Source organism: Oncorhynchus gorbuscha, linkage group LG23 (assembly GCF_021184085.1).
Source record: "Oncorhynchus gorbuscha isolate QuinsamMale2020 ecotype Even-year linkage group LG23, OgorEven_v1.0, whole genome shotgun sequence".
Classification (NCBI taxonomy): domain Eukaryota; kingdom Metazoa; phylum Chordata; class Actinopteri; order Salmoniformes; family Salmonidae; genus Oncorhynchus; species Oncorhynchus gorbuscha.
In genome coordinates, this window is record NC_060195.1 from 10059152 (window position 1) to 10085467 (window position 26316).

At 40.6% G+C, this 26316-nt stretch overlaps 1 protein-coding gene across 1 annotated transcript; it reads left to right on the forward strand.

Annotated features, from left to right (window-relative positions):
• The first annotated feature begins 244 nt into the window (after positions 1-244).
• LOC124011520 (sideroflexin-1) lies at positions 245-25215 on the forward strand. The gene is made up of 11 exons (XM_046324963.1): positions 245-373; positions 6871-7040; positions 7948-8118; positions 12532-12630; positions 17068-17143; positions 17525-17610; positions 19156-19283; positions 19496-19545; positions 21089-21138; positions 23936-23983; positions 24127-25215. The coding sequence occupies exons 2-11, from the start codon at positions 6877-6879 to the stop codon at positions 24221-24223; spliced, it is 969 nt and encodes a 322-aa protein (XP_046180919.1). The 5' UTR covers positions 245-373; positions 6871-6876; the 3' UTR covers positions 24224-25215.
• The last annotated feature ends 1101 nt before the right edge of the window (positions 25216-26316 follow it).

Genomic DNA, 26316 nt, shown 5'->3' on the forward strand with positions numbered 1-26316 from the left:
ACGTCACCTAAAAAAATCATTTACTAATAAAAGTCCTTGTCTGAGGAAGGAATGTAATTAGCTGCCATTGACTTTTAATATATGATAAACCTGTCCATGAAAATGTTTGGGGCTAGATAAAGAATATATTATATTTCTATGATTTGGACTCCCGTAAAAATCTAGATATTTATATTATTTTGGTCTGCTTATTTGCATGTATTTAATGTTGGGATTTTATTGTGAAAGGAACTCCGTGCCCGCTGCTGTGCATCTATTGGTGCTGAGTAGCCGATGCATACTTGTCAAATTAGCTTCGTTGAACGAGCTCACTGTTCAGGGACGTCTCTGGCAGAAGACTGCTGTGATCGTGGCAGACGAGTACCGGAGCTTAGTAAGTGGCTGGATACCCTTTAAAACACACGTTTCCACATGTTGGAATTTGATACCACTTCTTCTAGAGTCGTGCATCTGGGTTGGATGGTTAACAGGGAACGGAGGGATAGTCCTACTGCCTGCCTGCCTAGTGGGCAACTAGATGACTGAATCTGAGGATGTGGCAGGCAGAACGCTAGGGCTGTAGTTGAAACAGGCACGCACAGCTGGGCTGAAACATATGTTTTGAATAATAGGCTATTAGCGGAGATATTACATTTCTTTAGGCGTTTGCACGGTGTTGGACGTTGGCTTGGTATCCAGATGTAACGGTCTACATGCAGTGGTTAGCTTCGGATCAAGCTGGTCTGCTTCGGTTGATCAGTTTAACCGATCCAGCCAATTGTAGTATTGTTCGCCCGGATCCATTTGCACGGTCGGTTCATCTGACAAAATGGTGAGAATTATCGTAGGCTATATTTCACTGAGCCTCTCTCAAACCAGAGCTGGCCGGTTCTTGCACAGTGTTATGCAGCTGTGTGGCTATGCTTTTGGAACAACCATTGTAGCATAAGAAAAACGTTACAATGTAGTTAATATAGGTTAACATGTAGCCATGGAGGCCAGTGATTTGGTTAAAACGTGGGGCTGGAAGAGAGGTCTTTCGATCAGAAGCCACCTAACGTAGCGGGCGTTAAGAGAAACCGCCCCTTGTCAGAGTTCAGATTTTGTAGAGGCATAACAAATATGATCAAATCAACACTGCCTTTGTATTAGACCTTCAGCCTATTGTTGCATAGGATTTGACCCACAGGAAGTCTGACTGGTTGACATTTTGTCAGAAGAAGTTAGATTTATAACAACTCTTGTTGTTTGTAAGTGACCTACAAGTCATATTTGCAACAGACTGATGTGTGCGTGTGTGTGTGTGTGTGTGTGTGTGTGTGTGTGTGTGTGTGTGTGTGTGTGTGTGTGTGTGTGTGTAACGGGTTACAGACAGAGACATGCGTTTCAAAATGTCCCCGTTACATCTGCAGCAAGCTTGAACTGGATGGATACAACACCTGATACATTGTAACAGCAGGTTAATATAATCTAGTTCAGACTGGGTTACATTGTAACAACTGGTTAATATAATCTAGTTCAGACTGGGTTACATTGTAACAACGGGTTAATATAATCTAGTCCAGACTGGGTTACATTGTAACAACTGGTTAATATAATCTAGTCCAGACTGGGTTACATTGTAACAACTGGTTAATATAATCTAGTTCAGACTGGGTTACATTGTAACAACGGGTCCAGACTGGGTTACATTGTAACAACTGGTTAATATAATCTAGTCAGACTGGGTTACATTGTAACAACGGGTTAATATAATCTAGTCCAGACATTGTAACAACGGTTAATATAATCTAGTCCAGACTTTACATTGTAACAACGGGTTAATATAATCTAGTCCAGACTGGGTTACATTGTAACAACTGGTTAATATAATCTAGTTCAGACTGGGTTACATTGTAACAACTGGTTAATATAATCTAGTCCAGACTGGGTTACATTGTAACAACAGGTTAATATAATCTAGTCCAGACTGGGTTACATTGTAACAACGGGTTAATATAATCTAGTTCAGACTGGGTTACATTGTAACAACAGGTTAATATAATCTAGTCCAGACTGGGTTACATTGTAACAACAGGTTAATATAATCTAGTTCAGACTGGGTTACATTGTAACAACGGGTTAATATAATCTAGTTACTGGGTTACATTGTAACAACAGGTTAATATAATCTAGTCCAGACTGGGTTACATTGTAACAACAGGTTAATATAATCTATCCAGACTGGGTTACATTGTAACAACAGAATATAATCTAGTCCAGACTGTTACATTGTAACAGCAGGTTAATATAATCTAGTCCAGACTGGGTTACATTGTAACAACTGGTTAATATAATCTAGTTTAGACTGGGTTACATTGTAACAGCAGGTTAATATAATCTAGTTCAGACTGGGTTACATTGTAACAACGGGTTAATATAATCTAGTCCAGACTGGGTTACATTGTAACAACGGGTTAATATAATCTAGTCCAGACTGGGTTACATTGTAACAACGGGTTAATATAATCTAGTCCAGACTGGGTTACATTGTAACAACGGGTTAATATAATCTAGTCCAGACTGGGTTACATTGTAACAACGGGTTAATATAATCTAGTCCAGACTGGGTTACATTGTAACAACGGGTTAATATAATCTAGTTCAGACTGGGTTACATTGTAACAACGGGTTAATATAATCTAGTCCAGACTGGGTTACATTGTAACAACAGGTTAATATAATCTAGTCCAGACTGGGTTACATTGTAACAACTGGTTAATATAATCTAGTCCAGACTGGGTTACATTGTAACAACTGGTTAATATAATCTAGTCCAGACTGGGTTACATTGTAACAACGGGTTAATATAATCTAGTTCAGACTGGGTTACATTGTAACAGCAGGTTAATATAATCTAGTCCAGACTGGGTTACATTGTAACAACGGGTTAATATAATCTAGTTCAGACTGACTGGGTTACATTGTAACAACGGGTTAATATAATCTAGTCCAGACTGGGTTACATTGTAACAACAGGTTAATATAATCTAGTTCAGACTGGGTTACATTGTAACAACTGGTTAATATAATCTAGTCCAGACTGGGTTACATTGTAACAACTGGTTAATATAATCTAGTCCAGACTGGGTTACATTGTAACAGCAGTTTAATATAATCTAGTCCAGACTGACTGGGTTACATTGTAACAACGGGTTAATATAATCTAGTTCAGACTGGGTTACATTGTAACAACAGGTTAATATAATCTAGTCCAGACTGGGTTACATTGTAACAACAGTTTAATATAATCTAGTCCAGACTGACTGGGTTACATTGTAACAACTGGTTAATATAATCTAGTTCAGACTGGGTTACATTGTAACAACAGGTTAATATAATCTAGTCCAGACTGGGTTACATTGTAACAACGGGTTAATATAATCTAGTTCAGACTGGGTTACATTGTAACAACTGGTTAATATAATCTAGTTCAGACTGGGTTACATTGTAACAACAGGTTAATATAATCTAGTCCAGACTGGGTTACATTGTAACAACGGGTTAATATAATCTAGTTCAGACTGGGTTACATTGTAACAACTGGTTAATATAATCTAGTTCAGACTGGGTTACATTGTAACAACAGGTTAATATAATCTAGTTCAGACTGGGTTACATTGTAACAACAGGTTAATATAATCTAGTCCAGACTGGGTTACATTGTAACAACGGGTTAATATAATCTAGTTCAGACTGGGTTACATTGTAACAGCAGGTTAATATAATCTAGTCCAGACTGACTGGGTTACATTGTAACAACGGGTTAATATAATCTAGTCCAGACTGGGTTACATTGTAACAACTGGTTAATATAATCTAGTCCAGACTGGGTTACATTGTAACAACTGGTTAATATAATCTAGTCCAGACTGGGTTACATTGTAACAACGGGTTAATATAATCTAGTTCAGACTGGGTTACATTGTAACAACAGGTTAATATAATCTAGTCCAGACTGGGTTACATTGTAACAACTGGTTAATATAATCTAGTTCAGACTGGGTTACATTGTAACAGCAGGTTAATATAATCTAGTTCAGACTGGGTTACATTGTAACAGCAGGTTAATATAATCTAGTTCAGACTGGGTTACATTGTAACAACTGGTTAATATAATCTAGTTCAGACTGGGTTACATTGTAACAACTGGTTAATATAATCTAGTCCAGACTGGGTTACATTGTAACAACTGGTTAATATAATCTAGTTCAGACTGGGTTACATTGTAACAACTGGTTAATATAATCTAGTTCAGACTGGGTTACATTGTAACAACTGGTTAATATAATCTAGTTCAGACTGGGTTACATTGTAACAACGGGTTAATATAATCTAGTCCAGACTGGGTTACATTGTAACAACAGGTTAATATAATCTAGTCCAGACTGGGTTACATTGTAACAACTGGTTAATATAATCTAGTCCAGACTGGGTTACATTGTAACAACGGGTTAATATAATCTAGTCCAGACTGGGTTACATTGTAACAACTGGTTAATATAATCTAGTTCAGACTGGGTTACATTGTAACAGCAGGTTAATATAATCTAGTCCAGACTGGGTTACATTGTATCTTGGGAATGTCGTGATTATTTCACCTCTCTGTGATTTAAAAAAACAACAACATTACGTCCATTTGATATGAAAGGGAAAAAATGCAGTAGCATGGCAAAGTGCAGAAGTTCTGTCACACTACATGTAGCCATACTGGCTGCTAGACAAGGTGCCTTGTTTACATTTACATTTAAGTCATTTAGCAGACGCTCTTATCCAGAGTTATGAGAGATTATTCCAACACAGCATAATGTAGTTTCAATTAGACTAAACTGTTTTATTGACATGCCCATATAAATATAGCCTATGTTGATTAGGCCTAATTAAATTAGAATGAAGATGAGCGATAGCCTATCTTCGTGCCCATGTCTAGGCTGTTAACACACAATTCATCCATTCTTTGACCCCATAGAGAGAGCGAGAGAAAGGGGTAGGAGGGTAGGGTGGTGGGTTTGGGGCTTTTGAAGAGACGCCTCGACCCTGGTCACTGGGGGTTGGGGGGGGGGGGGGGTTATGAGGTTCAGTACAATTTAGCTCTTCAAAACCCGTGTCAGGTCATCCAGGCCTGTTTCCATAGCAACATTCTACTGGATCAGTTGTCCTGTTAAATTAATCTCAAGAAGAATTTATCACAGTGTGTTCTGGGTTTTTCATTCCTCTCAAGGGGCAGCAATTGTGACATGATTTTGTGGTAACATAAGAGACGTTACCTAGAAAGGAGTGATTTCTGGCTGATGTGTAAGTGATATACAGTGAGTGATTTCTGGCTGATGTGTAAGTGATATACAGTGAGTGATTTCTGGCTGATGTGTAAGTGATATACAGTGAGTGATTTCTGGCTGATGTGTAAGTGATATACAGTGAGTGATTTCTGGCTGATGTGTAAGTGATATACAGTCAGTGATTTCTGGCTGATCTGTAAGTAATATACAGTCAGTGATTTCTGGCTGATGTGTAAGTGATATACAGTGAGTGATTTCTGGCTGATGTGTAAGTGATATACAGTGAGTGATTTCTGGCTGATGTGTAAGTGATATACAGAGCCCTTTTCCCTTTTTTTGTTTTTGCAAAAATGTCTAAAAAACAGTTTTTCCTCTAGTCTCAGAATGAAACAGAATAACTGGAATGCTGTTTCAGGGTTAGTTTGCTCCCAGGTAATACAATAGTCAAGCCCTTTTGTTTAGCTTTTTGTGATTTGTGTTGCATTTTTCCCCTTGTCTGTAAGTCTAGGACTGGGGACCCAGATGACATTGACTTAATGCTGTTTAGAACTGTTCCTGTGAGTGCCACACTTTGTGGGAACTAATCTTGTGGGAACTAATCTTGTGGAAACTAATCTTGTGGGAAGAAACTTAACATCGGGACACCTTATTACAGTTTTTCCAAAGCTTTTATTCAGGAGGATGTTATGAATTTCACCTCCTCTGACAGTAGCTAGGCTAATTGATGAATTTCACCTCCTCTGACAGTAGCTAGGCTAATTGATGAATTTCACCTCCTCTGACAGTAGCTAGGCTAATTGATGAATTTCACCTCCTCTGACAGTAGCTAGGCTAATTGATGAATTTCACCTCCTCTGACAGTAGCTAGGCTAATTGATGAATTTCACCTCCTCTGACAGTAGCTAGGCTAATTGATGAATTTCACCTCCTCTGACAGTAGCTAGGCTAATTGATGAATTTCACCTCCTCTGACAGTAGCTAGGCTAATTGATGAATTTCACCTCCTCTGACAGTAACTAGGCTAATTGATGAATTTCACCTCCTCTGACAGTAGCTAGGCTAATTGATGAATTTCACCTCCTCTGACAGTAGCTAGGCTAATTGATGAATTTCACCTCCTCTGACAGTAGCTAGGCTAATTGATGAATTTCACCTCCTCTGACAGTAGCTAGGCTAATTTATGAATTTCACCTCCTCTGACAGTAGCTAGGCTAATTTATGAATTTCACCTCCTCTGACAGTAGCTAGGCTAATTTATGAATTTCACCTCCTCTGACAGTAGCTAGGCTAATTTATGAATTTCACCTCCTCTGACAGTAGCTAGGCTAATTTATGAATTTCACCTCCTCTGACAGTAGCTAGGCTAATTGATGAATTTCACCTCCTCTGACAGTAGCTAGGCTAATTTATGAATTTCACCTCCTCTGACAGTAGCTAGGCTAATTGATGAATTTTAGTCGAGAGCTAATAGATAAATCATCTGGGACAATAAAACTTGTCTGTGTTGTGAATGTTTTACAGGATGGACAAAATAAATGATCTTTGCTCTTACAATGTTGTTGTGTTCTTTCAGATAACCATGACGACAGAAATCTCCACCTCCATAAACATCAAGGAGCCTCGATGGGACCAAGGGACGTTTATGGGCCGGGCCAAACACTTCTTCACCGTTACAGACCCCCGCAACGTCCTGCTCACCAACGAACAACTAGAGAATGCACACAAAGTCATCAGTGACTACCGGTAGTGTATTCTGAGCCTGTTTCTTCTTGGTTCTGTTTTTTTTCTGATTCTCCTTCATTCACCTTGGTTCTGGTTCCTCCTGGTTCTCCCTAGTTAACATAGGTTCTGGTTCCTCTTTGTTCTCCTTAGTTAACATAGGTTCTGGTTCCTCTTTGTTCTCCTTAGTTGTCATTGGTTCCTGTTCCTCCTGGTTCACATTGGTTCCGGTTCATCCTGGTTCACATTGGTTCTGGTTCCTCCTGGTTCACCTTAGTTGTCCTTGGTTCTGGTTCTCCCTAGTTCACATTGGTTCTGGTTCTCCCTAGTTCACATTGGTTCTGGTTCTTTTTGGTTCTCCTTAGTTGTCCTTGGTCCTGGTTCCTCCTGGTTCTCCCTAGTTGTCCTTGGTTCTGGTTCTTCCTGGTTCTCCCTAGTTGTATTTGGTTCTGGTTCTCCCTAGTTGTCCCTAGTTCTTGTTGGTTCTGGTTCATCCTGGTTGTGCCTAGTTCTCGTTGGTTTTGGTTCCTTTTGGTTTTCTATAGTTCTCCTGGGTTCTGGTTTCTCCTGAGATCTGGTTCCTCCTGATTTTGCTGTTTGGAAACAACCTTCAACAGAGCTGAGAGCAACTGATATAATTGACTTCTGGCATATTGGCATAGATCTAGGATCAGTTTACCCTTAATTAACTATTGATGAACCAGAAAGACAACACATGGTTGCATTCTATGATGCAACATTGAATACACAGAGCAATGTTGCTTGGTAAGAGATTGAAGGCTTCTACACTGTTACATTTGGGACAATGTTTATCAAATACAGGTTGTGTGCAACGAACAGGGTTTTTTAAAACTTGTGTTGCTACTAAGTAAACAGGCTCAGCTAATCACTTGCTATTTGTCTTTGAATCACCCCCCCTTTTCTCTCCCAGGCAAGGTGTGATGTCCCCCGGGCTGACAGAGGACGAGCTATGGCGAGCCAAGTATATCTTTGACTCAGCCTTCCACCCAGACACCGGAGAGAAGATGATCCTGATTGGCCGCATGTCGGCCCAGGTCCCCATGAACATGACCATCACTGGCTGTATGATGACCTTCTACAAGTGAGCAGCAGTGTTCTATTAAAATTATAGTGTTACACAACTGTCCTATTAGAATGACAGTGTTATACGACTGTCCTATTAGAATGACAGTGTTACGCGACTGTCCTATTAGAATGACAGTGTTATACGGCTGTCCTATTAGAATGACAGTGTTACGTGACTGTCCTATTAGAATGACAGTGTTACGCGACTGTCCTATTAGAATGACAGTGTTATACGACTGTCCTATTAGAATGACAGTGTTACGTGACTGTCCTATTAGAATGACAGTGTTACACAACTGTCCTATTAGAATGACAGTGTTACACAACTGTCCTATTAGAATGACAGTGTTATACGACTGTCCTATTAGAATGACAGTGTTATACGACTGTCCTATTAGAATGACAGTGTTACGTGACTGTCCTATTAGAATGACAGTGTTACGCGACTGTCCTATTAAAATGGCAGTGTTACACGACTGTCCTATTAGAATGGCAGTGTTACACGACTGTCCTATTAGAATGGCAGTGTTACACGACTGTCCTATTAGAATGACAGTGTTATACGACTGTCCTATTAAAATAACAGTGTTATATGACTGTCCTATTAGAATGACAGTGTTACGTGACTGTCCTATTAGAATGACAGTGTTACGCGACTGTCCTATTAAAATGGCAGTGTTACACGACTGTCCTATTAGAATGACAGTGTTACACGACTGTCCTATTAGAATGACAGTGTTATACGACTGTCCTATTAGAATGACAGTGTTACACGACTGTCCTATTAGAATGACAGTGTTATACGGCTGTCCTATTAGAATGACAGTGTTATAACAAGACACTTCAATTACCATATACAGTGTTGTAACAACGTGCAAATAGTTCAAGTATAAAAGGGAAAATAAATAAACATAAATATAGGTTGTATTTACAATGGTGTTTGTTCTTCACTGGTTGCCCTTTTCTTGTGGCAACAGGTCACAAATCTTGCTGCTGTGATGGCACACTGTGATATTTCACCCAGTAGATATGGGAGTTTATCAAATTTGGATTGGTTTTTGAATTCTTTGTGGATCTGTGTAATCTGAGGGAAATATGTGTCTCTAATATGGTCATACATTTGGCAGGAGGTTAGGAAGTGCAGCTCAGTTTCCACCTCATTTGTGGGAAGTGTGCACATAGCCTGTCTTCTCTTGAGAGCCAGGTCTTCCTAAGGCAGTCTTTCTCAATAGCAAGGCTATGCTCAATAAGTCTGTACATAGTCTTTCCTTAATTTTTGGTCAGTCACAGTGGTCAGGTATTCTGGCACTGTGTACTCTCTGTTTAGGGCCAAGTAGCATTCTAGTCAAATAGCATTCTGTTTTCTTGTTAATTCTTTCCAATGTGTCAAGTAATTATAATTTAGTTTTGTCATGATTTGGTTGGGTCTAATTGTGTTCCTGTCCTGGGGTTCTGTTGGTTTTGTTTGTGAACAGAGACCCAGGACCATCTTGCTTAGGGGACTCTTCTTCAGGTTCATCTCTCTGTAGGTGATGGAAGGTTTGGGAATCGCTTCCTTTTAGAAGGTTGTAGAATTTAACAGCTCTTTTCTGGATTTTGATAACTAGCAGGTATCGGCCTAATTCTGCTCTGCATGCATTGTTTGGTGTTTTACGTTCTACACAGAGGTTATTTCTTGCAGAATTCTGCATGCAGAGTCTCAATTTGGTGTTTGTCCCATTTTGTGAATTCTTGGTTGGTGAGCGGTCCCCAGACCTCACAACCATAAAGGGCAATGGGCTCTAACTGATTCAAGTATTTTTAGCCAGATCCTGATTGGTATGTCAAATTTTATGTTCCTTTTGATTGCATAGAAGGCCCTTCTTGCCTTGTCTGAGATTGTTCACAGCTTTGTGGAAGTTACCTGTTGCTTTTATATAATGTTGTATGTTTTTTTCCCCACTTTCCATCAATTTGTATAGCAGAACCCCATGCCAAATTGAGTCAGCAAAGCATGAGAAGACTTTGCCTTTGTTTTGGTTTGTTTGTTTGTCAATTAAAGGTATGTAGGGTGAACACATGGTCTGTCGTACGGTAATTTGGTAAAATGTCAATTTGACAATTTGACGCAGTACATTGTTTTCACTGAGGAAATGTACAAGTCTAGGGAAGATGCCAGAGCTAAGGATGATGCTAAAGAGTATAAGTATAGCCAATTGGAATTTGTGGTCTGTATATTTTATAATTTTATTCAACACCACAGGCCTTTTTGGGTTGGATGGTTTTTATTTGGTCCTGTAGTTCATTCAATGTAATTGGAGAATCCAGTGGGTTCTGGTAGTCTTTTATAGCCAATTATAAGATTTGTAATTCATTATGTGTATGTTGTTGCTGTTTGATCTTTGTTATAGGGCCAAAAAGATTGGAGAAGTGGTTTATCCATACATCTCCATTTGAATAGATAACTCTTCCTGTTTGTTTAGAGTTTTCCTATTTTCCCAGAAGTGGTTTGATTCTTCTATGGATTCTTCAGTTACATTGAGCTCATTTCTGACATGCTGTTCCTTCTTTTCCTTAGTGTATTTCTGTATTGTTTTAGTGATTCACCATAGTGAAGGCGTAGACTCAGGTTTTCTGGGTCTCTGTTTTTGATTGGATAGATTTCTCAATTTCTTTCTTAGGTTTTTGCATTCTTCATCAAACCATTTGTTATTATTGTTAATTTTCTTAGGTTGTCTGCTTGATATTTTTAGATTTGATAGGGAAGTGATTTTGCTGTGATCTGATAGGGGTGTCAGTGGACTGACTGTGAACTCTGTAAGAGACTCTGGGTTGAGGTTAGCGATGAAGTAATCTACAGTATTTTTTATTTAAAAAAATGTTTTTTAATCTTTATTTAACTAGGCAAGTCAGTTAAGACCAAATTCTTATTTACAATGACGGCCTACACCAGCCAAAGCTGGACGACTCTGGGCCAATTGTGCGCCGCCCAATGGGACTCCCAATCAAGGCCGGTTGTGATACAGCCTTGAATCAAACCAGGGTGTCTGTAGTGACGCCTCAAGCACTGAGATGCAGTGCCTTAGACCGCTGCACCACTCGGGAGCCCAGTACTACTGCCAAGGAATGAGCTGTAGGTGTAGGTACCATAGGAGTCTCCTCGAAGCCTACCATTGACTATGTACAGACCCAGCGTGCGACAGGGCTGCAGGAGTGGTGACCCATTTTTGTTGGTTATGTTGTCAGAGTTGTGTCTAGGATGGCATATTTTAAAGGAGGGAATGATGTCACCTCTACATTTTTATCTGAGATCATTTCCTTATTCATTTCTAGCAGATGTAAAATGTTCTTGTTTTGACTAATATATTAGAGTGGGTTAGGTCTGCTCTATGCCAAATTAGCATACCACCTGAGTCTCTACCCTGTTTCACACCTGGTAGTTTGGTGGATGGGACTACCAGCTCTCTGTAACCTAGAGGGCAACCAGTGGGTTCATCTCCTCTATACCATGTTTCTTGTAGGATGACAATGTCTGTATTCCCCCCCCCCTGAGGACAACTCCAGCTGTAGTCTAATTGAAGTCTCTCTTTCTCTCTCCTCAGGACAACTCCAGCTGTAGTCTAATTGAAGTCTCTCTCTCTCCTCAGGACAACTCCAGCTGTAGTCTAATTGAAGTCTCTCTCTCTCCTCAGGGCAAGTCCAGCTGTAGTCTAATTGAAGTCTCTCTCTCTCTCTCTCTCCTCAGGACAACTCCAGCTGTAGTCTAATTGAAGTCTCTCTCTCTCTCCTCAGGACAGCTCCAGCTGTAGTCTAATTGAAGTCTCTCTCTGTCATGTTTGTCATTTATTATCATGTCTTGTCCCTGTGCTCCCCATTCTATTCGTTTCCCTCTGCTGGTCTTATTAGGTTCTTTCCCTCTTTCTATCCCTCTCTCTCCCCCTCCCTCTCTCACTCTCTCGCTCTCTCTTCTCTCTATCGTTCCGTTCCTGCTCCCAGCTGTTCCTATTCCCCTAATCATCATTTAGTCTTCCCACACCTGTTCCCGATCCTTTCCCCTGATTAGAGTCCCTATTTCTTCCTTTGTGTTCCGTTCCTGTCCTGTCGGTTCCTTGTTTAGAATTCACCGTGCTGTGATTGTGTATATTAAACCCTGTCCTGTCGTGTTTTTGCCTTCATCAGATGCTGCGTGTGAGCAGGTGTCTCTGTCAGCTACGGCCTGGCCAGACATTCTGTGGCCCTTCTCCTGTTATTCCCCTGACTAGAGGATTTCTGTTATTCCCTGTTTGGACATTTCCTGTTAAATTCAGGATTTGTAAATTTCTGTTTGGACTTGAATAAACTCTGTTTCTGTTAAGTCGCTTTTGAGTCCTCTTTCACCTGCATGACACTCTCTCTCTCTCCTCAGGACAACTCTAGCTGTAGTCTAATTGAAGTCTCTCTCTCTCCTCAGGACAACTCCAGCTGTAGTCTTATGGCAGTGGATCAATCAGTCCTTCAATGCAATAGTCAACTACACCAATAGGAGTGGAGATGCTCCTCTCTCAGTCAAGTAAGTTGGTTTTATAGTTTCTATATCAGGGATATTAAACTACTTTTATATTCTTACAGGGGCCAGATGTGTAAAGTTTGATTGCAGCCAGACATTTTCCATGTGTAATTATTCTTCTGTGTGTAAATATATATATATATGAAAGAGCCAAACACACACCAATAAATTACTTGTCTTAAAATGAAATGTCATAGAAACCACACTATAGACAACCACACTATAGACAACCACACTATAGACAACCACACTATAGACAACCACACTATAGACAACCACACTATAGAAACCACACTATAGACAACCACACTATAGACAACCACACTATAGACAACCACACTATAGACAACCACCGTAGTGATAGAAACCACACTATAGACAACCACACTATAGACAACCACCATAGTGATAGAAACCACACTATAGACAACCACCATAGTGATAGAAACCACACTATAGACAACCACACTATAGACAACCACCGTAGTGATAGAAACCACACTATAGACAACCACCGTAGTGATAGAAACCACACTATAGACAACCACCGTAGTGATAGAAACCACACAATAGACAACCACCATAGTGATAGAAACCACACTACAGACATCCACCGTAGTGATAGAAACCACACTATAGACAACCACCATAGTGATAGAAACCATACTATAGACAACCACACTATAGAAACCACACTATAGACAACCACACTATAGACAACCACCATAGTGATAGAAACCACACTATAGACAACCACACTATAGACAACCACCGTAGTGATAGAAACCACACTATAGAAACCACACTATAGACAACCACCGTAGTGATAGAAACCACACTATAGACAACCATACTATAGACAACCACCATAGTGATAGAAACCACACTATAGACAACCACACTATAGACAACCACCATAGTGATAGAAACCACACAATAGACAACCACCATAGTGATAGAAACCACACTAGAGACAACCACCGTAGTGATAGAAACCACACTATAGACAACCACCGTAGTGATAGAAACCACACTATAGACAACCACACTATAGACAACCACCGTAGTGATAGAAACCACACTATAGACAACCACCGTAGTGATAGAAACCACACAATAGACAACCACCGTAGTGATAGAAACCACACTATAGACAACCCCCCTAGTGATAGAAACCACACTATAGACAACCACCATAGTGATAGAAACCACACTATAGACAACCACATTATAGACAACCACCGTAGTGATAGAAACCACACAATAGACAACCACACAATAGACAACCACACTATAGACAACCACACTATAGACAACCCCCCTAGTGATAGAAACCACACTATAGACAACCACCATAGTGATAGAAACCACACTATAGACAACCACACTATAGACAACCACCATAGTGATAGAAACCACACTATAGACAACCACACTATAGACAACCACACTATAGACAACCACCGTAGTGATAGAAACCACACTATAGACAACCACCATAGTGATAGAAACCACACTATAGACAACCACACTATAGACAAACACCATAGTGATAGAAACCACACTATAGACAACCACACTATAGACAACCACCGTAGTGATAGAAACCACACTATAGACAACCCCCCTAGTGATAGAAACCACACAATAGACAACCACCGTAGTGATAGAAACCACACTATAGACAACCACATTATAGACAACCACGTAGTGATAGAAACCACACAATAGACAACCACCGTAGTGATAGAAACCACACTATAGACAACCACATTATAGACAACCACCGTAGTGATAGAAACCATACTATAGACAACCACCGTAGTGATAGAAACCACACAATAGACAACCACCGTAGTGATAGAAACCACACTATAGACAACCACATTATAGACAACCACCGTAGTGATAGAAACCACACAATAGACAACCACCGTAGTGATAGAAACCACACTATAGACAACCACATTATAGACAACCACCGTAGTGATAGAAACCACACTATAGACAACCACCGTAGTGATAGAAACCACACTATAGACAACCACACTATAGACAACCACCGTAGTGATAGAAACCACACAATAGACAACCACCATAGTGATAGAAACCACACAATAGACAACCACACTATAGACAACCACACTATAGACAACCATACTATAGACAACCACACTATAGACAACCACACTATAGACAACCATACTATAGACAACCACCGTAGTGATAGAAACCACACTATAGAAACCACACTATAGACAACCACCATAGTGATAGAAACCACACTATAGACAACCACACTATAGACAACCACCGTAGTGATAGAAACCACACTATAGACAACCACCATAGTGATAGAAACCACACAATAGACAACCACACTATAGACAACCACCATAGTGATAGAAACCACACTATAGACAACCACACTATAGACAACCACCATAGTGATAGAAACCACACTATAGACAACCACACTATAGACAACCACCGTAGTGATAGAAACCACACTATAGACAACCACCATAGTGATAGAAACCACACAATAGACAACCATACTATAGAAACCACACTATAGACAACCACACTACAGACAACCATACTATAGAAACCACACTATAGACAACCACACTATAGACAACCACACTATAGACATCCACCGTAGTGATAGAAACCACACTATAGACAACCACACTATAGACAACCACCATAGTGATAGAAACCACACTATAGACAACCACACTATAGACAACCACCGTAGTGATAGAAACCACACTATAGACAACCACCATAGTGATAGAAACCACACAATAGACAACCATACTATAGAAACCACACTATAGACAACCACACTACAGACAACCATACTATAGAAACCACACTATAGACAACCACACTATAGACAACCACACTATAGACATCCACCGTAGTGATAGAAACCACATTATAGACAACCACCGTAGTCTAAGAAACCACACTATAGACAACCACCATAGTGATAGAAACCACACTATAGACAACCACACTATAGAAAACCACCATAGTGATAGAAACCACACTATAGACAACCACATTATAGACAACCACCGTAGTGATAGAAACCATACTATAGACAACCACCATAGTGATAGAAACCACACTATAGACAACCACCATAGTGATAGAAACCACACTATAGACAACCACACTATAGACAACCACACTATAGACAACCACATTATAGACAACCACCATAGTGATAGAAACCATACTACAGACAACCATACTATAGACAACCACACTATAGACAACCACCGTAGTGATAGAAACCACACTATAGACAACCACCGTAGTGATAGAAACCACACAATAGACAACCACACTATAGACAACCACACTATAGACAACCACCGTAGTGATAGAAACCACACTATAGACAACCACACTATAGACAACCACCGTAGTGATAGAAACCACACTATAGACAACCACACTATAGACAACCACCATAGTGATAGAAACCACACTATAGACAACCACACTATAGACAACCACCGTAGTGATAGAAACCACACTATAGACAACCACACTATAGACAACCACCATAGTGATAGAAACCACACTATAGACAACCACACTATAGACAACCACACTATAGACAACCACCGTAGTGATAGAAACCACACTATAGACAACCACCATAGTGATAGAAACCACACTATAGACAACCACACTATAGACAACCACCATAGTGATAGAAACCACACTATAGACAACCACACTATAGACAACCACCGTAGTGATAGAAACCACACTATAGACAACCACACTATAGACAACCACCATAGTGATAGAAACCACACTATAGACAACCACCGTAGTGATAGAAACCACACTATAGACAACCACCATAGTGATAGAAACCACACTATAGACAACCACACTATAGACAACCACCATAGTGATAGAAACCACACTATAGACAACCACACTATAGACAACCACCGTAGTGATAGAAACCACACTATAGACAACCACCATAGTGATAGAAACCACACTATAGACAACCACACTATAGACAACCACCATAGTGATAGAAACCACACTATAGACAACCACACTATAGACAACCACACTATAGACAACCACACTATAGACAACCACACTATAGACAACCACCATAGTTCTTGTCATTTTGACCCGGAATGTCGGATTCTGACGGGGATTTATTTTCCGATCTTTTGTTAATGATCAGAATTGATCAAAGGGCCGGTCTAAATGAATAAACGGGCCGAATCTGGCCGCCAGTTGAACAACCTTGTTCTATATAATTTTTTTAGCTGATGTTGCTCTGGTAGTTTTTTTGTCTTGTGTGTGTTTCTGATACCTATTAACCCTGTAATATTTTGTGGTTTGGATAATATGACTATGTGAATTTCTGAATGCGTCTCTCGTTTGCAGTCAGCTTGGCACAGCCTATGTATCTGCTACCACAGGGGCAGTAGCCACGGCTCTAGGACTAAATGCACTAACAAAGGTATTAACCCACTGAAACCCTGTTCTCATTCATTCATTTACCATCAACCACGTCGCAAGGGAGTGTTATCAAACATAACTACTCACAAGTCATATCATGAGTAGTTTTCACGTCCAAAATAGTGAATAGAAGTGACTAGTAACCACGAATAGAAGTAATCTACATATTTTGCCTGCTGCCTGCTTTGCTGGTTAGTCAATGTGTTGAAAGAGAGAGAAAACGTTGTGTATTTCATACAGTATTCCCATTGTGGAAACAAATGTCACTCATCATAACCACCATGACATACACAAAGAGCTTTTAAAGCTTTGGAAAAATATTAGAATGTATAGATCAGTTCAACTCCTGTCTGTCTATTTAACTCCAACCTTTGTTGTCCAGCACATATCTCCCCTCGTAGGAAGGTTAGTTCCCTTCGCTGCTGTTGCTGCTGCGAACTGCATCAACATCCCTCTCATGAGGCAACGGTAAGACCAACTAGCCTGTACCACCTTCTGTTTGAAAATATGTCTTTGCAAATATGCATTCAGCATTTTAAGTGTTTTTCTTCTCAATGCTCTACTAATATGTAGTGTTAAATGTTTGAAATGTTGTTTAGATTACTACAATGCTCAATTCTCTCCTTTTTATTTTGTATTTTTTTTATAGCATATATCACTCACCGCGTATTTACATTTTTCATTCCACAACTTGGACAAGGTCTTTCAACAGAAAGGGTCTTTATCATGAACAGAAAGGATCTTTATCATCAACAGAAAGGGTCTTCATCATCAACAGAAAGGGTCTTTATCATCAACAGAAAGGATCTTTATCATCAACAGAAAGGGTCTTTATCATCAACAGAAAGGGTCTTCATCATCAATGCCAGTTTCTATAAGGTCTTTCAACAGAAAGGTTCTTTATCATCAACAGAAAGGGTCTTCATCATCAATGCCAGTTTCTATAAGGTCTTTCAACAGAAAGGTTCTTTATCATCAACAGAAAGGGTCTTCATCATCAATGCCAGTTTCTATAAGGTATTTCAACAGAAAGGGTCTTCATCATCAACAGAAAGGGTCTTCATCATCAACAGAAAGGGTCTTCATCATCAACAGAAAGGGTCTTTATCATCAATGCCAGTTCCTATAAGGTCTTTCAACAGAAAGGGTCTTTATCATCAACAGAAAGGATCTTTATCATCAACAGAAAGGGTCTTTATCATCAACAGAAAGGGTCTTCATCATCAATGCCAGTTCCTATAAGGTCTTTCAACAGAAAGGGTCTTTATCATCAACAGAAAGGGTCTTTATCATCAACAGAAAGGGTCTTTATCATCAATGCCAGTTTCTATAAGGTCTTTCAACAGAAAGGGTCTTCATCATCAATGCCAGTTTCTATAAGGTCTTTCAACAGAAAGGGCCTTTATCATCAACAGAAAGGGTCTTCATCATCAATGCCAGTTTCTATAAGGTCTTTCAACAGAAAGGGTCTTCATCATCAACAGAAAGGGTCTTCATCATCAACAGAAAGGGTCTTTATCATCAACAGAAAGGGTCTTCATCATCAACAGAAAGGGTCTTTATCATCAACAGAAAGGGTCTTCATCATCAATGCCAGTTTCTATAAGGTCTTTCAACAGAAAGGGTCTTCATCATCAATGCCAGTTTCTATAAGGTCTTTCAACAGAAAGGGTCTTCATCATCAACAGAAAGGGTCTTCATCATCAACAGAAAGGGTCTTTATCATCAATGCCAGTTCCTATAAGGTCTTTCAACAGAAAGGGTCTTCATCATCAACAGAAAGGGTCTTCATCATCAACAGAAAGGGTCTTCATCATCAACAGAAAGGGTCTTTATCATCAATGCCAGTTCCTATAAGGTCTTTCAACAGAAAGGTTCTTTATCATCAACAGAAAGGGTCTTCATCATCAACAGAAAGGGTCTTCATCATCAATGCCAGTTTCTATAAGGTCTTTCAACAGAAAGATAATAGTTTAATAGATGTTTCCTTTTCTTCTTCTACCTTTTGTCCAGGGAACTGAAACACGGCATTCCGATAACCGACGAGAACGATAACCGGTTAGGAGAGTCAACGACCGCCGCTAAGCAGGCTATCTCCCAGGTGGTGGTGTCTAGAATCCTCATGGCCTCTCCTGGAATGGGTACGTCTTACACAATAGGCTTTAGAACCAATCTGGCAACCCATGCAATCTGTGACTCCAACCTGGCAACTCCATATGTTACACTGGACATGATAAAAGCTTGAAATCCACCATGTTGTCAGGTGAAAGATCATGTTTGTATAGGTTGATTATGATGTATGAATAAACATTTATAAAGGATTAACATTTTATCTTACTATTTTGTTTTTCAGCTATCCCTCCATTTTTAATGAACACCTTGGAAAAGAAAGCCTTCCTGAAGGTATTATTCACATCATTAACATTTAGTTTGTTCATGTACGATCACATATTTACCTACTCTCTCGTATCCGTGATCACATATTTACCTACTCTCTCGTATCCGTGATCACATATTTACCTACTCTCTCGTATCCGTGATCACATATTTACCTACTCTCTCGTATCCGTGATCACATATTTACCTACTCTCTCGTATCCGTGATCACATATTTACCTAAAGGGTCTTCGTATCCGTGATCACATATTTACCTACTCTTTCAACAGTATCCGTGATCACATATTTACCTACTCTTCTACCTATCCGTGATCACATATTTACCTAACTCTCTCGTATCCGTGATCACATATTTACCTATCTCCCGGTGGTCCGTGATCACATATTTACCTACTCTCCTCGTATCCGTGATCACATATTTACCTACTCTCTCTGTATCCGTGATCACATATTTACCTACTCTCTCGTATCCGTGATCACATATTTACCTAAAGATCATCTTTGTATCCGTGATCACATATTTACCTAAACTCTTATCCGTGATCACATATTTGCTTACTCTTTTGTTTTTCCGCTGATCACATTTTTACCTAACACCTTGTATCCGTGATCACATATTTACCTACTTTGTTCCGTGATCACATATTTGCCTACTCTCTCGTATCCGTGATCACATATTTACCTACTCTCTCGTATCCGTGATCACATATTTACCTACTCTCTCGTATCCGTGATCACATATTTACCTACTCTCTCGTATCCGTGATCACATATTTACCTACTCTCTCGTATCCGTGATCACATATTTACCTACTCTCTCGTATCCGTGATCACTTATTTACCTACTCTCTCGTATCCGTGATCACATATTTACCTACTCTCTCGTATCCGTGATCACATATTTACCTACTCTCTCGTATCCGTGATCACATATTTACCTACTCTCCCGTATCTGTGACGGCAGTCAGCCTTTTGATAAGTAGCTATACTAGAGACAGTGTATATATAATGGCCTGTCGCTGTGTTGTGTGAGCCTAACCCTAACCCTAGCCCTAACCCTAACCCTAGCCCTAACCCTAACCCTAGCCCAAACCCTAGCCCAAACCCTAACCCTAGCCCAAACCCTAGCCCTAGCCCTTGCCCTAACCCTAACCCTAGCCCTAACCCTAACCCTAGCCCTAACCCTAGCCCTAACCCTAACCCTAGCCCAAACCCTAGCCCTAACCCTAACCCTAGCCCTAACCCTAACCCTAGCCCTAACCCTAACCCTAGCCCTAACCCTAACCCTATCCCTAACCCTAGCCCTCCGTAGCAGTCTTCTAGACACGGTCAGCAGGCTAAGTCCAAATGCTCTATTTCCTCATCCTGATTAAAACTAACTGGATATAGGTAGAAACAAAATAGTGCCTACTAAACTATAGCCCTCAGGCATATTGCCTATTGCACTCCAGCCCTTTCAGTGATCAGTCAGTGTGAGGAAATAGGACAGAGCAGAGGAAGCCATTTCAGAGGGGTGGAATGTATCCTCATTGTTTTCTGGTCTTTTCAGAAGTTCCCGTGGATGAGTGCACCTATTCAAGTGGTCTTGGTGGGATTCTGGTAAGTTGCCAGCAATGGACTGTTAATAAACCACCATTTTGACTTGATGATAAACCACCATTTTGACTTGATGATAAACCGCAATTTGGACTGCTGATAAACCACCATTTGGACTGTTGATAAACCGCAATTTGGACTTTTGATAAACTGCCATTTGAACTCTTGATAAACCGCTTTTGGACTGCTGATGAAAAAACACTGTGAAGAACCCGTAACATATACTGTAAACGCTGTGAAGAACCCGTAACATATACTGTAAACGCTGTGAAGAACCCGTAACATATACTGTAAACGCTGTGAAGAACCCGTAACATATACTGTAAACACTGTGAAGAACCCGTAACATATACTGTAAACACTGTGAAGAACCCGTAACATATACTGTAAACGCTGTGAAGAACCCGTAACATATACTGCAAACACTGTGAAGAACCCGTAACATATACTGTAAATGCTGTGAAGAACCCGTAACATATACTGTAAACGCTGTGAAGAACCCGTAACATATACTGTAAACGCTGTGAAGAACCCGTAACATATACTGTAAACGCTGTGAAGAACCCGTAACATATACTGTAAACGCTGTGAAGAACCCGTAACATATACTGTAAACACTGTGAAGAACCCGTAACATATACTGTAAACGCTGTGAAGAACCCGTAACATATAATCAAATCAATCATCAATCAAATTTATTTATATAGCCCTTCGTACATCAGCTGATATCTCAAAGTGCTGTACAGAAACCCAGCCTAAAACCCCAAACAGCAAACAATGCAGGTGTAAAAGCATATACTGTAAACGCTGTGAAGAACCCGTAACATATACTGTAAACCCTGTGAAGAACCCGTAACATATACTGTAAACGCTGTGAAGAACCCGTAACATATACTGTAAACACTGTGAAGAACCCGTAACATATACTGTAAACGCTGTGAAGAACCCGTAACATATACTGTAAACGCTGTAAACGCTGTGAAGAACCCGTAACATATACTGTAAACACTGTGAAGAACCCGTAACATATAATGTAAACACTGTGAAGAACCCGTAACATATACTGTAAACACTGTGAAGAACCCGTAACATATACTGTAAACGCTGTGAAGAACCCGTAACATATACTGTAAACACTGAAGAACCCGTAACATATACTGTAAACGCTGTGAAGAACCCGTAACATATACTGTAAACTCTGTGAAGAACCCGTAACATATACTGTAAACACTGTGAAGAACCCGTAACATATACTGTAAACGCTGTGAAGAACCCGTAACATATACTGTAAACGCTGTGAAGAACCCGTAACATATACTGTAAACACTGTGAAGAACCCGTAACATATACTGTAAACACTGTGAAGAACCCGTAACATATACTGTAAACACTGTGAAGAACCCGTAACATATACTGTAAACACTGTGAAGAACCCGTAACATATACTGTAAACACTGTGAAGAACCCGTAACATATACTGTAAACACTGTGAAGCACCCGTGATATAACTATCACATAAACATAAGTACAGTGTCATTTAGATATCACAACAGCTGTTTTGAATCAACATTGTGTCTTGGGAAAGGGCCAGGAATTATAGCTGTGGTATCTAATCTACTGTCTAGCTCTATATAGTAGATATGTTGCTGACCCTTATGTGTTGCTGACCCTTATGTGTTACTGACCCTTATGCGTTGCTGACCCTTATGTGTTGCTGACCCTTATGTGTTGCTGACCCTTATGTGTTGCTGACCCTTATGTGTTGCTGACCCTGTTCCTGACCCTTATGCGTTGCTGACCCTTATGTGTTGCTGACCCTTATGTGTTGCTGACCCTGTTCCTGACCCTTATGTGTTGCTGACCCTGTTCCTGACCCTTATGTGTTGCTGACCCTTATGTAATATATAATAATAATATATATGCCATTTAGCAGACGCTTTTATCCAAAGCGACTTACAGTCATGTGTGCATACATTCTACGTATGTGTTGCTGACCCTTATGTGTTGCTGACCCTTATGCGTTGCTGACCCGGTTGCCGACCCTTATGTGTTGCTGACCCTTATGTGTTGCTGACCCTTATGCGTTGCTGACCCTTATGCGTTGCTGACCCTTATGCGTTGCTGACCCTTATGCGTTGCTGACCCTTATGTGTTGCTGACCCGGTTGCCGACCCTTATGCGTTGCTGACCCTTATGTGTTGCTAACCCTTGTGTTGCTGACCCCTGTGTTGCTGACCCTTATGTGTTGATGACCCTTATGTGTTGCTAACCCTTATGTGTTGCTGACCCCTGTGTTGCTGACCCTTATGTGTTGATGACCCTTATGTGTTGATGACCCTTATGTGTTGATGACCCTTATGTGTTGCTGACCCTTATGTGTTGCTGACCCCTGTGTTGCTGACCCTTATGTGTTGCTGACCCTTATGTGTTGATGACCCTTATGCGTTGATGACCCTTATGTGTTGATGACCCTTATGTGTTGATGACCCTTATGTGTTGCTAACCCTTATGTGTTGATGACCCTTATGTGTTGCTAACCCTTATGTGTTGATGACCCTTATGTGTTGCTGACCCTTATGCGTTGCTGATCCTTATGTGTTGATAACCCTTATGTGTTGATGACCCTTATGTGTTGCTAACCCTTATGTGTTGATGACCCTTATGTGTTGCTAACCCTTATGTGTTGATGACCCTTATGTGTTGATGACCCTTATGTGTTGATGACCCTTATGTGTTGCTGACCCTTATGCGTTGCTGACCCTTATGTGTTGCTGACCATTATGTGTTGCTTGTCTTTCAGCCTGGTGTTTGCCACTCCGCTGTGCTGTGCACTGTTCCCCCAGAAGAGGTAAGTGAATTATCATTGCTAGCTGTGTTGATCAGCTGTGTTGATCAGGAATGGTGCATAACTTTGTATTGTCTCCCCATCTCTCTTTTTCTTTCTGGCCATCGCTCGCTCTCGCATCTCTCTTGTCCCTCTCTCTCCTCCAGCTCTATGTCAGTAAGCCGATTGGAGCCAGAGCTTCAGGAGAAGATCCGTGTGAGCCACCCCGGTGTGGAGAGGGTCTACTTCAATAAAGGACTATGAGTGTCCAGCCCAACAGTAGCGTTCCTCAGAGCAGCTCTACTAGCAGACACCACAACCCTCCTCATTCTGTGTGCCAAAGTTCACTTCTGCTTCTCATCCTCTCCTCTTTTCTGTCCTCTGCTCCTCAGACAGAATGCCTTGGTTCTCTCCCTTCTCCGTCTCCCTCCCCCCTCTCTCTCGTGCCGTCTATCTCCTCTCCCTCCTTCCCTCTCTCTCTTCTCTCTTTCTTCTCTATCCCTCTCTCTTTCTTCTCTCTCTGTCTTCTCTCTTCTCACTGCTCTCTCCCTCTTCTCTCTCCCTCCTCCCCTCTGTCTCCCTCTCTCCGTCTTCTTTCTCCATCTTCTCTCTCCCTCCTCCCCTCTGTCTCCTTCAGTCTTTTTGAGATGTTTGCCTTGTTGCTGTTATGTTGTGAAATATATTGTCTCTCATTGTGGAGCTGTGATGATGGTGGTTTACAGTGGGTCTGTGAACAGTAAGAGGAGAGGCTTCTAAGATAGACATTTGTTTGTATTCCCACACAGTTTTTAGTCCGATTTTTTTTTTTGGGGGGTGTCAATTGTATTTAGCTGCCAAAACATTTTCATTTTAAAAACAGTTGTTTGTGTTCAGTGGAGAACCAGGAAAAATAACAGGGTCTGTATTCCTGTATTAGTAACAATAGCAGTAATCAGTATTAGTCAGTCTTAATCTAACTATGATACTCCAAAATTCAGTTCAAGTATTTGCCAAATCTCAACAATGTTTTGTGAGACCTCTCAACAATACACAACCTCTAGTAATATATTAGTGTCATTTCAGAGGATAACAATATGACGTACAGTTCATTTGAATGAATTCATATTTGCCAAATGAGTGAACTTTGCCAGGTGTGCGTCCCAAATGGCATCCGATTCCTATAAATGCTCTGGCCAAAAGTAGTGCACTACATAGGGAATTATAGGGTGCCAAAAGTAGTGCACTACATAGGGAATAATAGGGTGCCAAAAGTAGTGCACTACATAGGGAATTATAGGGTGCCAAAAGTAGTGCACTACATAGGGAATTATAGGGTGCCAAAAGTAGTGCACTACATAGGGAATAATAGGGTGGCAAAAGTAGTGCACTACATAGGGAATTATAGGGTGCCAAAAGTAGTGCACTACATAGGGAATTATAGGGTGCCAAAAGTAGTGCACTACATAGGGAATTATAGGGTGCCAAAGCTAGTGCACTACGTAGGGAATTATAGGGTGCCAAAGCTAGTGCACTACATAGGGAATTATAGGGTGCCAAAAGTAGTGCACTACGTAGGGAATAATAGGGTGCCAAAGCTAGTGCACTACATAGGGAATTATAGGGTGCCAAAGCTAGTGCACTACGTAGGGAATTATAGGGTGCCAAAGCTAGTGCACTACGTAGGGAATTATAGGGTGCCAAAGCTAGTGCACTACGTAGGGAATTATAGGGTGCCAAAAGTAGTGCACTACGTAGGGAATTATAGGGTGCCAAAGCTAGTGCACTACATAGGGAATTATAGGGTGCCAAAGCTAGTGCACAACGTAGGGAATTATAGGGTGCCAAAAGTAGTGCACTACGTAGGGAATTATAGGGTGCCAAAGCTAGTGCACTACGTAGGGAATTATAGGGTGCCAAAAGTAGTGCACTACGTAGGGAATAATAGGGTGCCAAAAGTAGTGCACTACGTAGGGAATTATAGGGTGCCAAAAGTAGTGCACTACGTAGGGAATTATAGGGTGCCAAAAGTAGTGCACTACGTAGGGAATTATAGGGTGCCAAAAGTAGTGCACTACGTAGGGAATAATAGGGTGCCAAAAGTAGTGCACTACGTGGGGAATAATAGGGTGCCAAAAGTAGTGCACTACATAGGGAATTATAGGGTGCCAAAAGTAGTGCACTACATAGGGAATTATAGGGTGCCAAAGCTAGTGCACTACGTAGGGAATTATAGGGTGCCAAAGCTAGTGCACTACATAGGGAATTATAGGGTGCCAAAGCTAGTGCACTACGTAGGGAATTATAGGGTGCCAAAACTAGTGCACTACGTAGGGAATTATAGGGTGCCAAAGCTAGTGCACTACGTAGGGAATTATAGG